The 14,162-nt window shown below is 28.0% G+C and overlaps 3 protein-coding genes across 4 annotated transcripts in view; 2 read left to right on the forward strand and 1 right to left on the reverse strand.

The window, feature by feature from the left end:
- The first annotated feature begins 1,635 nt into the window (after positions 1 to 1,635).
- Positions 1,636 to 2,946, forward strand: LOC107172431 (PHD finger-like domain-containing protein 5A). The gene is made up of 3 exons (XM_015522721.2): positions 1,636 to 1,809; positions 1,933 to 2,123; positions 2,195 to 2,946. Exons 1-3 carry the CDS (start codon positions 1,758 to 1,760, stop codon positions 2,282 to 2,284), a joined length of 333 nt encoding a protein of 110 aa, XP_015378207.1. The 5' UTR covers positions 1,636 to 1,757; the 3' UTR covers positions 2,285 to 2,946.
- LOC107164842 (glutamate receptor ionotropic, kainate glr-3-like) lies at positions 2,336 to 6,865 on the reverse strand. The gene is made up of 7 exons (XM_089226891.1): positions 6,663 to 6,865; positions 6,444 to 6,592; positions 5,426 to 5,801; positions 5,082 to 5,368; positions 4,521 to 5,024; positions 4,007 to 4,275; positions 2,336 to 2,896 (listed from the first exon to the last, which is right to left on the reverse strand). Exons 2-7 carry the CDS (start codon positions 6,563 to 6,565, stop codon positions 2,502 to 2,504), a joined length of 1,953 nt encoding a protein of 650 aa, XP_089083017.1. The 5' UTR covers positions 6,566 to 6,592; positions 6,663 to 6,865; the 3' UTR covers positions 2,336 to 2,501.
- A 4,560-nt stretch (positions 6,866 to 11,425) lies between these two features.
- tay (tay bridge kinase) overlaps positions 11,426 to 14,162 on the forward strand; it is a 38,512-nt gene continuing 35,775 nt past the window's right edge. The window contains exon 1 of one of the 2 annotated variants that reach the window (XM_015512844.2): positions 11,426 to 12,421. In XM_015512844.2, the coding sequence (XP_015368330.2) occupies positions 12,182 to 12,421 (240 nt within the window). In that variant the 5' untranslated portion in view covers positions 11,426 to 12,181. The remainder of the gene's footprint in view (positions 12,422 to 14,162) is intronic. The other variant, XM_015512842.2, reaches the window with a different exon arrangement.

Raw genomic sequence — 14,162 nt, forward strand, 5'->3', positions numbered from 1 at the left:
TATTTATATATTATCTGTAATAGGCAGATATAATGTACAATATATCTAATATTATGTATCTATTATAATATAATATGTATAATATATAGTGATAATAGAATATGTTCCGTTGTTTTTTTATGATGATCAAAGAACAAAACTTAAAATTAATATAAATAATAGTTTGACTATACCCTTGCTACCCCGTAATCATCATGACCGTAACTGAAAATAATTTTTTTAGGGGGGTGGGCCCCTGAACCACCCCCAGTTACGGTCTTGGCTGTAATGACACCTATTATAGTCATCATAGGCGCCCGCAGGGGAGTGCAAGCCGGGGCATTTGCCCCCTCCTTGCTTTTTCAAAATATTTTTTTTCAATGAATGTTTTAAGATAAATTACTATATACTATACAACAAATTTAAAGTATAAAATAATTTGTAATATAATAAAATATAATATATTGTAGACGAGTATAATAAAAAAGGTTATTAAGAAAGGATCAAACACAGGATATCACACAAACCTCGATGCAGCCCTTGGAGCCAATCACCAACTCAATGCAGATTTAATTAACTTCCTCAAGCAAACCAATATTTATAACCAAATCTAAACATGTAAGCAAACGTTATGTAAAAAATAAAATAACTAATGGCCTTTGTCGCCGAAGTTGTAAACGAACAATAAAAAAAAAAAAAAGTTATTACTTTAAAACACCTAGTAAAATTCTAATATTTATCCTCAAATCCTAATATTGCCCCCCCCCCCCATTAGAAAAATTTCTACGGGTGCCTATGATAGTCATATACTATTACATTATAGGTATATGTACTAGTAGGTATAAGATGATAATTTATTTAACGTTTGGGTTTTAATAAAACTCCGGAGTCTAATAACCCTATGCCCCTATATTAGTCTAATGCCACTGGATAAGATACTATTATAATTTATTTATTGTAGCCTTTAGGTATGTTACACTGATTTGTAATAGTATGTTTTATAACTTAGACATGATGTTAAATCATGACAAATAATTTGTTTTTAAAACATTTTTACACTACCTATCGTAGTTATATTTAAATTCACTCCTAACTCATAATTCGACAAGTAGGTAGACCGTAACATACTAGCTTCGATTGCGCCATAGCTTTTAACTCGTTCAAATATTTAAATATGCATGACAAATAAAAATTCGCAAATTAAAAAGGCTATAACTTCAACACTTAAAAATCTCCGTGGATTTTTTGCACCATTATATTTTTTACTTTTTAATATACATAAAATAGAAAAAAAAACAAACACCAAAGGAAAGCAGTTTTATACTATATTATTTTTATATGTGCCTAATATAAATATACTATCTCATATTCTAGAGTCAGATTTTGGACATTAAGGTAAAATAACAAAAATTATTATTATATATTTATATTTTTTTTATATAATAAATTATATTAATTTATGTTATATTAATAATAATATAATATTAATATATATTAAAAAATACATTACTGTACATAAAGTTTATTTTAAGTCTATGAATTTATAAGCTGGTTACCAAGTTACCATTTTCAGTATTAAAGTTTTACTTTGGCGACACTGACGTTTAAAAATATTATTGTTTGGATGTTTAGTGTAATTGTGATAAGTGATAAGTGAGTATTTACTATTTACTCGCCACACGTCTTGACTCGTTATCCTGCCGGTTAAAATTTAACTAATAACTATTATTTGTCGGCAATAAGTTTTCCTATTTGACGTTAAACAGAAACCCAACAGAATGGCTAAACATCATCCAGACTTGATATTCTGTCGTAAACAACCCGGCGTTGGTAAGTGTAGTGATAATATTTATTATAATTATTATTTTCATAATATTGTAGTCTATTAGAATAATAATAGGTATATTATACTTTTCTATTTATTTAATTAACACATTATACCTTCTGAGTCAGCTATAGGACGATTATGTGAAAAATGTGACGGTAAATGTGTAATCTGTGACTCATATGTCAGGCCATGTACACTGGTGCGAATATGCGATGAGTGCAATTATGGTTCATACCAGGGTCGATGTGTTATATGTGGTGGACCTGGAGTATCTGATGCATATTATTGTAAGGAATGTACAGTTCAAGAAAAAGATGTAAGTTATATTTCAAATTGTATTACAAGTTTTATAAATGCTTCAGATTCATAACTTTTTATTTATTTCAGAGAGATGGATGTCCAAAAATTGTAAATTTGGGAAGTTCAAAAACGGATCTATTTTATGAACGGAAAAAATATGGGTTCAAAAGAAGATAGAACTGCTGTATTATCATTTGTATTTTTAATAATGTATGCAATTATTTTAGATTAGCTCTTAAGATAATCAAAAAATTAATTTTTTGTTTTTGACTCTAGTTCAATTAATATTTATTATTTATTGATAAAAATTTAAAGTTTTCAGTAAAATCACTCAAAATATTTCATCAATACAATATTGTGTTCTAAATCATCACATAGTATTATATTTGTTTTTCTATTGTTTTACATTATAACAGTTTAATGAATACTCATCAAATAGTGGATCTTTTATTACCACTCCATACCAATAACTAATTTCAATTAATAAAACCAATATACTTAAAATATAACCAGCAACCAAAACTACAAAAGCTCCATAAAGTTTTTTTAAGTCCATAAGTGCTTTAACTTCTTCAATTTGTTGAGGTTCTTCGAGTATTACTGTGTCCAACATAACATCATTTAACCATTTTTTCACTAACCCTGCTTCGATAACTCTTCTCAAAAATCTGTCAACTGCTGGTTTTAATGGAGAATTCTTTTGTAACCCTAATGATATTGGCATATTTATTATACATTTTGACATTATATGTAGTGTAAAATCTCCATTAATTGTACCATTCAGTGTACCTTAAACAATTAAATTTAACAATAAATTAAAGTGCAATTATTTACTTATATATATTAGTATTATTATACAGTTTACTGTTAATACACTAAATGATAATTTCAGTCCTCAGTACAATTACTAATTTGTGATGGGATTTAACTTACCAAAATTTAAGCTATAATAATATAATATTTTGTTTCAGTAGCGCTGATCACTCAAAATATATACATGACATAATATGCCATAGTAGATTTTTTAATTGGGGGGGGGGGCCTACCATAAGATACTTTAGTGTGCTGCATCCAAGATTTACGTTTAAACTTAAAAATATACGATTAAACATTAAATTACTGATTTATAGATGCTTTGCATTGCATCTGATGGTTAAATAATAAAAATAGAAGGAATGATGGGGGCCTTTTGATGTACAATACTATACTATATTTTAAAGAATTCGGCGCCACTGTTTTGTTTTATTTTACAAATCAGTATTTCATTATGAGCTACATAGTAAATAAATAAATTTTAGGTCATATCTTTTTATTGATTATTGATAGGTTTTTAAGTTAAGTAAAAATATATATACTCTGTCCAGGATAAGAATGCCTAAGTTTGCAGATGAATAATTCTTCTACACTTTATTCCACGAAAGAACAAGCCAGTTCTTCACATGTAGAATAAGGTCCATCCACCTACTAGACCATTAAATCCTTTCCATGACGTGTTAAATGTCACTGATCATAGTGCACAATACAAATTTAATCAGCTGCTGTTGATGTTGACTGGCACCACTATATTCACGCATTTGTTGGGGGGATACACAGAGCAGATCTATTCTCGTATTTGCACAGCATATTGTCTTGTAATTTGTGCAACAAAGTATAACTGAGCCAATGACAGTTATCTTAGGTATGGTGATCAAATATTTTGTAATATATACTAGCATTAACATGATCAATATCCATGTGCAAATTAAGACATTCTAATCCTGAATAGAGCACAGGAAACATTTTCAGATAATGATTGAAAAATTGAATGAAACACACTAATCATTTAAAAAATTAAAACTATAAAAAGGTTATAATAATCTTTAACCTATTTTGTATCAAATTATTAATATTTTTGATTACCATTAATGAACTGGGAATTTTTTTCAGATGTTTTGGTGTTTTGCATTACTTTTATATATCTCAAAAAATGTATATTGTCATAGTATGCAAATTGTCCTTTAGATACTAAGTCTATAGCTTCGTCGACTTCATAAACTTCTTGAAACTTTTGACCAACTCTTTGTCCAGTTTTATCTAGTGAAGTCATGAAAAATTCTTTTGATTGTTCTCCCCATCCTCCACAGTTAATGTTACTATCAGCAAGAGCTTCCAATGTATCAATTGTAACCCTGTTTGATTTATTATTTTTAAACTTATTATTAAGTAATAATTAGTAGGTTGCATATCTAAGTTTATTAAGGGGTGTGTCACCAACATAATATATATAAACTAAAATATGGTTAAGGGTTAAGGTTATAAAAAGAATAATCAAAACATTCATATATATGTATTGTATGGAAAAAGCTCCCTTTGTATAGTTGTATATGCCACTTATAATAAATATTAATGAGTATCATCAAAATGATTGTATTACCTTGTATCTGGATTAGCTAGGATCGCTGTCATACTAGCTTTGTAAGCAACTACAACTAATAAACAGTACATCCACCACCACCCTGTTAAAATTCTTATAGCCCATCCACTGGGTACTTTTGGCAATGATACAGCTACTAACATCCCATAAGTATATAAAATACTATTCCCTATGTCCTCAAACAAATATAATCCTATTACATCTTTGTTAGTGAGTTGATTACATTTTTTATTTTGTGTTTGGTTATTTATACATTTTTGATGTTCGTTTTTTTTTGATTTTTCAAATTTATTTTTTAAAATATCTATAATACTTTTTTCATTTGCTTTATTATCTGTCAATAGTCCAGGTTTTTTTTCTAATATTTTCATCTTGCCAGTATCACATTGTATCATTTTAATTGAGTTTTCATTATCTTCAATATGTTTATGAGCTGTTGCAAGGGCATAAAACAAAAAACCTCCAATAAGAAGTGTTATAAGTACGCCAACCCACATATTTAATCTAAAAGGAATTATATTTAAATATTAATTTATTAACATAATTTATTAAGTATATCACTTGAAAGGAAGAATCAATGTTTTCCAAGAGTTGTCAGTTTTTGATTCAAATGTTAAGAATGTTAGACATTCTGTGTTGTAAGGAATGGATAGATCTAAAATATTTAGATGATACGGTGTGTAATGTAAATTGCCCAGTGCCAAATCAGCACGAGCCGACCATACTTCTCCTAACAATCCTGATATAGTTCCATTTATTTGCTTTTTACCCCATTGTTCAGTTCGCCAATTTATTGGTTCATAAATTATTGGAATAAAATTCATTGCACTTCCAAGTGATTTAAGAACCTAAAACAACAAAACTAAAAATATTATTTTAGAATTGATACATTTTTAAAATTATACCTCAATTTCTAAACCCTTTGTATAACCAGAATTTTCTTCGTTTTCATTTAATAATGATTTTTTTATTGCTGATGGAATATAATTAAAAGTAACTACTTTAAGTGAATTTCCTTGTAGATCTGAAACTTTGTCAATGAATAAATTTGTTTTTTTTTGAAAATTTCTTTTATTCCATATGTCTAGTCTCAGTGTAACCAATGCCCCTTTGATTGGAGCAGGAAATGGAACAGTGGATAATTCATACATTTCTTTAAAACGGTATTTTCTAATAAACACAACATTTATAATTTTTGTCCATATAGTATGATGTTGCTTTATAAAAAGTCTTCGATCGTGTAATAATATAAATTTTGTTCTAGAATCCAGCATTCTATGCCTGAAAATTGTGTTGTGCTAGTATATTTTTCATCTAATTGTTGTATTTACATTTTATATTATTAGTAAAATATACAGTTGTTTTAGGTATAATTTAATTGTATTTCAATCCACCAAAATACATGGCATTATTAAAGTATTTATTTTGTATACAATGTCCTGGGAAATTGATTTTTTTTTTATTCTTTTTATCTTAAATTTAAGTTTTTTGAATGATCACAGATCATAATTTACATTTTGTTATGATTTATCATATTATTATTAATTTTTTTTTTTTTGTTAAGTATAGGTACTCATTTATTAGTATGAAATTTTTTATTAAAAAATAGTTTCTTTTGGCGTTCAATTATTATTTATATAAAAAAGTATTGCTGTCTAATGTACTAATTATATCAAAAACATTTGTTAAAACAATGAATCAACACATATACTCTGTGTCTAGTGAGTTTTAGTTATCCTGACATCCTGTTATACAATAAACAAATTATATTGATATTATAATATTTTTAGTTACCTACCTATTTTTTCTAATAGGAACCTACTACACTACTACACTATAATCTGTAAAATACTTATTTCCTACTTGTAATATTAATGTATAGTTATATAAATTAAATTTTTAAATTATCATTAAATAATTTACTTATCGCTAAATTTTAGTAATCTCATTGTTTGGTCAGCATTTAGGATAAATATTATATTCATGTTGCATCCTTCTTTTCTAACATGATTTAAAATTTGCCAAGTTTGAAAATTTGGTGACATTAAATCCTCTGAATCATCAACTAATGTCTGTAAATTATTTTCAAAAACTGATAACTTAAATAAAAATGTAAAAAAAAATATTTTGTTTTTGTATTACTTTGAATAATGGTATTCCAGAAACTGCTCTATAAAATGCTTCATCTAATATACCATCATGAAATTTGTCCAGTATTAAATTCAAGCAGGTAGCGGTGTCTTTCCATTTATGTGTTATATCTACAGCTAAATTTTCAAATTCAGAACTCCGTTGTATCTTTTCATAAGAACTTTGAAACAATTATAAATTTAAATTGATTTAATATTTGTTGTATAATTAAAAAGGGTAAATAGTTGAATTGCACTTATTTCAGTCGAATTGCATTTTGATTAAAAAAAAAGGTAATGATTGAACTGTACTTGAGTTCAAAAAGCTTCATTTTATTTTCCTTCCCACTAACAGACTTAAACCTAAAAATGATTTTAATCATTGGCTTAGTTAAAAACTAGTTTTTGTAAGTATATAATTACGTTAATATAATATACATATTGTGTAATAAATTTGAAATGTTTTTTTTGTTGAATAATATTATTTACAAAAAATAATCTTAGGTATAATATATAATATTAAATTAAAAAGTTTAAAAATAATAATTAGTATGCTAATGATTGCATTTTAAGTGAATAGGTTTTATTTCAATTCAGTGTTGTACAAACATTTAGATTAACTTTATTTTTTGAACATTTATGTTCAATCCCCTTTTTTGAACCAAAGTGCAGTTCGACAATTACCTGTTATTAACCCAAGTGCAGTTAAACCATTAGGCACTTGTTTTTTACTAAGCGGTTGATTTTAAATTTAGATACCTAAACAGTGCAATTCGACTATCCCGAATAAAATAATTATTGACAATACATTTTAGACATACTTAAATTTATTCGTATTAGCTGAAGATGTAACCGAGATGTGTAGTTTAAAAATTATGAAGTATTTAATAAAAATATAAAATATGTGAGGATTCATATTATTATAATTTATAGTCAATATTAGATATAGTTTGGTTTTTCTTAGAATAAAACATTATATTACAATTTTTATAAAAAAATTCCGTTTGACATGGTTTCATTAACATGAAATCTATACTTCTGTACGAGTTGAAAATACTATAAATACTGTAAGTAAATTGCATTACAATCCTAACTGTCTAAAACATAATTGAATATAAAATTAGATTAAACTACCTTGTTACATTGCAACAATCGCGTGTAGCAGTGTAGGTACTTATTTATTTTATATTGAAAAGATATGTTTCATGAATATATTATATTTTTCAAAACTAATTTATTTAAACGTAAAATTGAATAAACGCATTAATAACAGTGGTGCGGAGCGGCGAAGCCAGACCTCTTTAAGGAGGTGCATATAGTCGATTGACGCTGCTACGCCTCATTTACTTGACATTTACTAGTAACTTAAATGGTCAAATGAGTATGGTTGATTTTTAATTCAATGAATATGATTTGATAGGTATTTTGCATTTTATCATAGTAATGATTATAACTATACGTCGATAGTATAACTGAGTTTCATATCTTGTGAAATAAATAATTTAATAAATTTAAAATTTATGCTGAACTTTACGTCTTTACTTTGCATTTTTCGGAAGCTAGATGTTATTTTTTTTTTAAATAAGGCACATTTCATATAATATTTTTGATAATAATTTCCAAAAAATAATAATTATTATTATCTTTGTACCATTGATTAATAATTAATAGGTACATATATACATATATAAATATGTCGTTATGGATTTTTAGAAAATATTAATTTTTTTAAAAATAATAAATACAATTTTTGTTTTATAATTTTAAGACGTTTTTGGAATGATTGTTATTATAATAGATATGTATTCAAATATCCAATTTATTTGTCTGTATTTGTATTAATAATTATAATTAGTAAAATAATATAGGTAACATAATTTTATGATTTTCGATTATTAGATTAAAAATACTAAACGAATATCTAATACGGCAGGTGGTAGGTCACGCAGTAGGTTTTTCCTATATTTTTATTTTTATTTTATACAGTTTTTCCAAATTTTTAATAAAAATACTGAGAACTTTTTATTCTAAACTTCCCAAAAATGTAAACTATAGATTTACTTTCCTATCAGAAAGAATTTTGAAGTTGCAAATTGTAGCATTTTTTTTATATTCTCTCAGAATATAAAACTTTTAAGATATATACTATGTATGACATGTATGTAGTATTAGAAAAATCCTACTAAATAGTCAAACATTCATAATATTTTCGAATTTGACATTGATGATGTGATTTTTATTAATAATTTGCAAATTTTTTACGTAGTTTGTCAAAAATCGAAATTTAAATGCTTATATAACATAAATCGTGACTATGTATTTTCAATATTTTTTAACTACCATTGTAACAATATATTAGGAGCCTTGTATTACATTTTATTACTTTTTTACCCAACGAATAACATTTTATTGACATTTATAGAAAAAAAAAACTAAAATAATAGAAAATTTCAAATGTCTCTATACATAACTTAAAAGATTCAAAATATTTTTGAAATTGTATCAAGTATAGGAAATGCCAATATAAACATTCATTGAATATTTCCCGTATTACGATAATTTATTGTCATAGAGTTGTACCAAAAACCAAAATCGATTTTTCCGAAACTCGGTTTTAAGTAAAAATTTATATTTGTTTTAATTTTTTGTTTGATTTTCCTGCCGCGTTTTTGAAAATTATTTAGATTTTTTTCTTTTGACCTTTAAAGTAGGTAGCAACTAGATTCAATTCTCTACCAGAAAGGCAAAAAAGCTAACTTAAGTATTCAAAGAAGCTTTTTTACTTACCCAAAAAGTGATGACTGACACAAAAATAAAAAATTACTCACATCATTATAAAATCAATACCTTTATTGATCCGCTCAGAATCTAAAGTTTAAAAACTATTTTTAATAACAATGAATTAACGACCATGTATATTTAGTTAGATTTATAGTTGTTAATTTTATTTGGACTTTATAACTTTGTTTCGCAAAGTTTAATAAAATATAAAATTAATTTGTTCGTAAAATTTTGTTTTTTAAATACATTAGTCTTAACTTTCAGTATCTTACGTGAAAAATTGCACTTACATGTTAAAAACGCCAAATCTTAACAGTTGAAATAATCGATGTTATCTAGGCGTACGTGTACACCGTATGTGTTGACCGTTATATAGATATTGCTGTACACAAATACACTGAAGTCCTAAAATCTAGTAGAACGAATAATATTTTAAGAGGCTAAATATCTGCAAAAATGGCGTACCGTGGAGAGGAAAGTGGTCAATATGAAATGGTCCTAAATCTTCAAAATATGTCGGGCCATGGCCCGACCTTAACATAGGGTTCGGCGCCACTGCCTGTATGCCTTTATGTATATAGATCGATAAGTTATCGACAGTTACATTGCGTTTAATATATTAAATAATCAAACTGATCAACGAAAACAAAAATAATATCCGATAGCCGTAGCTACGTAGTCGGCTACACAATTGCATGTATGTCTGTCTCTGTATATGGACTATTATATAGGCATTATAGGCTATAACATGCAGTTATGATGCTCGACCATAGACATAATAATATATTATTATGTCTATGTGCTCGACCAGCGGCCCGCGAAGGTATTCTGTGTGGCCCGTTACAAATTTTTAAATCAAACAATATATTCTAAAAAAAGTCAAGTTATATCTGTTTATTTTATAATAGAAATGATGATAATAAAATAACAAAAAATACATAATATATTGATAACTTTCAAATTAATTATCAACGAGTAATGGCATTATTGTGTTGCAAAACATAATATTTAAAAAAAATAACTAAAGATTGTGACTTAATATTAAAAAGGTTTATTTGTATAGTAATAACTAATAACTAATACCAAAGTATAGTAAATAGTTACTGTCAATTGATACAAAATAAAATTAAGAGATTCAATAAATTGTACCTTTAATCGAGCTATAAATCAAAACAATATTATAAACCATTAAAGTGTAATATCTTAGAAACAAATTATTAAACATGCAATTATTGCATTTGTATTCTGATATTTGTTAACAAAATAAATATTAAATAATATAAAAATGTATTACAGTAAAAATACTTAATTCATATAAAAACTGCAACAGCATTGTATTATTGTAAAACTAATTAAAAAATTATTGAAAATGAAATAAATTTTTTTGGAAAAACTCCAATATAAATCCATCATTTTTGTATATAATTGTAGGAGGGATGCAAAATGCGAATTATAAAAGTGGATGGATGACATCCCCCCCAATTAAACCATTGCAGGTATAATACTATTAATAACTAATTGTTATAACCATTAAGGCATTAACATAATAATTATAGCTTATATAGCTATAGCTGCTTAGATAATTCCTTGTAGTCTCCGACCAGCTATTACAGCTAGATTGTAGTCTAATCTTAGATACATTGTTATAGTTTACGGATCAATTATGTTGATCAGCTGAAATTCAGATATTAATATATGATGTTGTATAATATCTCAAATTCTCAACTATTTAACTTTAAAGTTTTTTCTTTGCTTTAAAGTAAGGGTTTGGGGAACGTGGCGCGCGTTTGTGCGACGGCGGCTATGACTTGTGCCTGTTAATTGGCCACACTGTACAGCGGACGGCGTTCGCCCAGTGCGTACCAACCTTACAAGGCGACGGCGACGGCGCTTTTCCTGACATTCGGGGCTCGGGCTGCTGCAGCTCCGTCGCGCGGTTATTATCGTCGCGTTCACTGTCTACGGCCGTCGACGACTGACGTGCGCACGAGCGAGACAGATAGTTTGTTATTTTCTTTTCTATCCTTTATTATTATTATTATTATTTTTTCTATAATACTACTACGTGCTCGACCGAAAACTGACGACGGCGACAAGTGAGTGTGTGCGCGCGCGTTCTCTCCCCAGTCACTGTACCCGACCGACCACCACTGACGACTCTCGCGTCCGTGTGTGTGTGTACGTGTTTGTATATGCGTTTGTATGAGTGTGCGTGTGTTTTGTTAAATCAATTGCCCTGTTCACGTTATCGCTCCGTTGTCGTCGCCGTAAATCTCTTCGTTTTTATTCGTTCCCGTAGCCGTTTGACGCCATCGCCGTCACCGACAGTTCACCACGGCCAGATAATATTCGATCGCAGAGCATCGGTCCCGGCGGTGATGTCGTACGCTAGAGGCACGGACGATACGACGTCTACTGGGCAGACGTCGCCGCCGCCGCTAACCCGTCCGCGCGTCTGATCGCCAACGATAATAGTATTATTCTCTCACGCGCAATCGTGTTCTGCCACCGTACGGGCCAATGATCCAAGCTCACGTCTCGTGATATTAATATTAATATATATATATATATATATTACTTGGCTTTTTTTTTGTGTGTTTTTATTATTAACCCACCAAATAGTTCATTTTCGAACGATGTGACGAGCAGAGGATTCTACCGATATTTGTTTTCCGTTCGCGATGACCGGCCGACCGGCGTTCGACGGGTCCAAGTTTGTTGTGTGCCGGACTACTGACGTGTCGTGATAACATGGAAACGGATATTAAGCAGCAGCGTATCAAACGCAGTAAGCGCCGTGAACGGGCTCAGCGTATGCACGCAAAGAAACATGAGCTGGACAGTGGCGAAGAGGACGAACTGTCCACAAAAGAAAAGGCTCAGAGGCCTCCGCCGCCGAACCGCAGGAAAAAGAAGGAAACGACACTGTTTGACGAAGACGTTGTCGATGGATTTGCTATTCTTTCTTTCAAGTCGTATGAAGATCTTGAAGTGAGTGAACACAATTCATATTAAAATTGTGTAGAGCACCTTAAATTTACTTACTACTTGCATAGGCATTTGTTTTAACAAGTCTATGACCTATAAGTTCTAATTTTGTCGTATGTTATCAGTTGACTCTTACTGATGATATCTGACTGAATTTTTATTTAACTTTTAAGTATCATTATTCTCTTCTAATCTCCAATATCTGTTGTATACTTGTATACATATGTATCTTAAATGCTGTTATTTGTAAAGGTAGCTGCAAATGCTAATCAAAATGTTCTTCAACGTGATAAGGCTGACAATTTTGTCATTATTGAATGATTACTATGTTACTAATCGTTACTAATCATTGATTTCTAAAATGAACCAGTATATTATAAAATCAATGTTAGTATATTTAGGTATCTACATAGTATAATATATATAATATTAATTTTCTGTACAGACCTAGGTAGTTATCGTATAATCTTCATGAAATGTTGTTAAATTTTATTTTTATAGTGGGTTAAGAAACGTTTACACAGTGTTTTGACCTTGTAGACAGTGAAACAGCATGGTTGTATTGCTTTATGTCTAGACGCTGTAGCAAAACCATAGATACCTTAACTCCAATTTTATCCATGTCCAGACATTGCATTATGCGATATGAGTGTTATTCTCCATTCAGTATCTATTCCCTATTATTAATTTAGCTATTGATACAATAATATAAAGCCTTGATTTATACATAGGTATTTACTCTTTGTTTTAATCTTAAATTTAGTATTGATTAATAATTAATAGTAATGTGTAATATATAAGTGTATATTGTATATAAGTTTATGATTAATTCAATTTTATTATATATTATATTTATGTGATAAGGTATCACATTGATATGTAACAATAACATTACAATATTTAGATAAGTACTTACCTACATACATAACAAATACTAATATTGACTATTCTAAAATCATACCTACCTATGTAAAACTCATAAACATCTATTATTTTTCATCATATTTATTGTTATAAAAGTGCTGAATTTGTCAATTGTACCCGAGATTGTACCTATTTACTTCGAATGAGTTAAAATCATAATATTTTAGGTGCTATCAACAATCTACTACTGGGTTTGGTTAATGTCACTGGATAGAATATAAGAACATATTCATTTAGATGATAAAAAAAAAATATATATATACATATATAGGTACATACATTTTTAATAGCTTAAATCGAATGTTACTATAATATATATATTTGATATTTAATGGATTTAAAATTGTAGCTTATCTTAATGTATTTCACCCATTCATAGATATTAGTTATAATAAATTTATATGAATACAATATTATGCCATTGCTTATGTCATTGATATTTTCTAAAATAATTCTTAATTTAATTAAAAATATTTATTTCAATAGACATAAACTACCTAAGTACTTACCTATTTAAAGTATATTGTTATGTTTTTGTAGAATTAGATTTAAATACAAGATGATAGATAATTTAATTACCAAAGGTAGAGGTAATTTCTTTATATTATTGTCTAAATATATTGATAATATTTTACTCATTAAGTAAGCCACATAGTTTGTATTTATTATCTATTATTATTTAAACAATATTAATATTTGATTTATAATTTGCTGAAAATACCTACTGTCAATAGTTGAATTAACCCCTGAATTAACCATGTTTAATTCTTAATTGATTTTAATGAATCAGAATTTTTATCTAAGTGGATATCAATTCAAT

This window comes from Diuraphis noxia, unplaced genomic scaffold, assembly GCF_037042655.1.
Source record: "Diuraphis noxia isolate RWA-SAM2 unplaced genomic scaffold, SU_Dnox_SAM2 contig0004, whole genome shotgun sequence".
NCBI lineage: Eukaryota > Metazoa > Arthropoda > Insecta > Hemiptera > Aphididae > Diuraphis > Diuraphis noxia.

Bases quoted from the DNA above. Each gene is read 5' to 3' on its own strand.
- LOC107172431 (XM_015522721.2), top strand. From the start codon at position 1,758: ATGGCTAAACATCATCCAGACTTGATATTCTGTCGTAAACAACCCGGC. The intron at 1,810-1,932 runs GTAAGTGTAGTG...CTTCTGAGTCAG, and splicing joins TCGTAAACAACCCGGCGTTG to CTATAGGACGATTATGTGAA. The intron at 2,124-2,194 runs GTAAGTTATATT...TATTTATTTCAG, and splicing joins GTACAGTTCAAGAAAAAGAT to AGAGATGGATGTCCAAAAAT.
- LOC107164842 (XM_089226891.1), bottom strand. From the start codon at position 6,565: ATGTCACCAAATTTTCAAACTTGGCAAATTTTAAATCATGTTAGAAAA. The intron at 5,802-6,443 runs GTAAATTATTTA...CACAATTTTCAG, and splicing joins TTACTAAAATTTAGCGATAA to GCATAGAATGCTGGATTCTA. The intron at 2,897-4,006 runs GTAATCAAAAAT...TAATTGTTTAAG, and splicing joins AAATTCCCAGTTCATTAATG to GTACACTGAATGGTACAATT.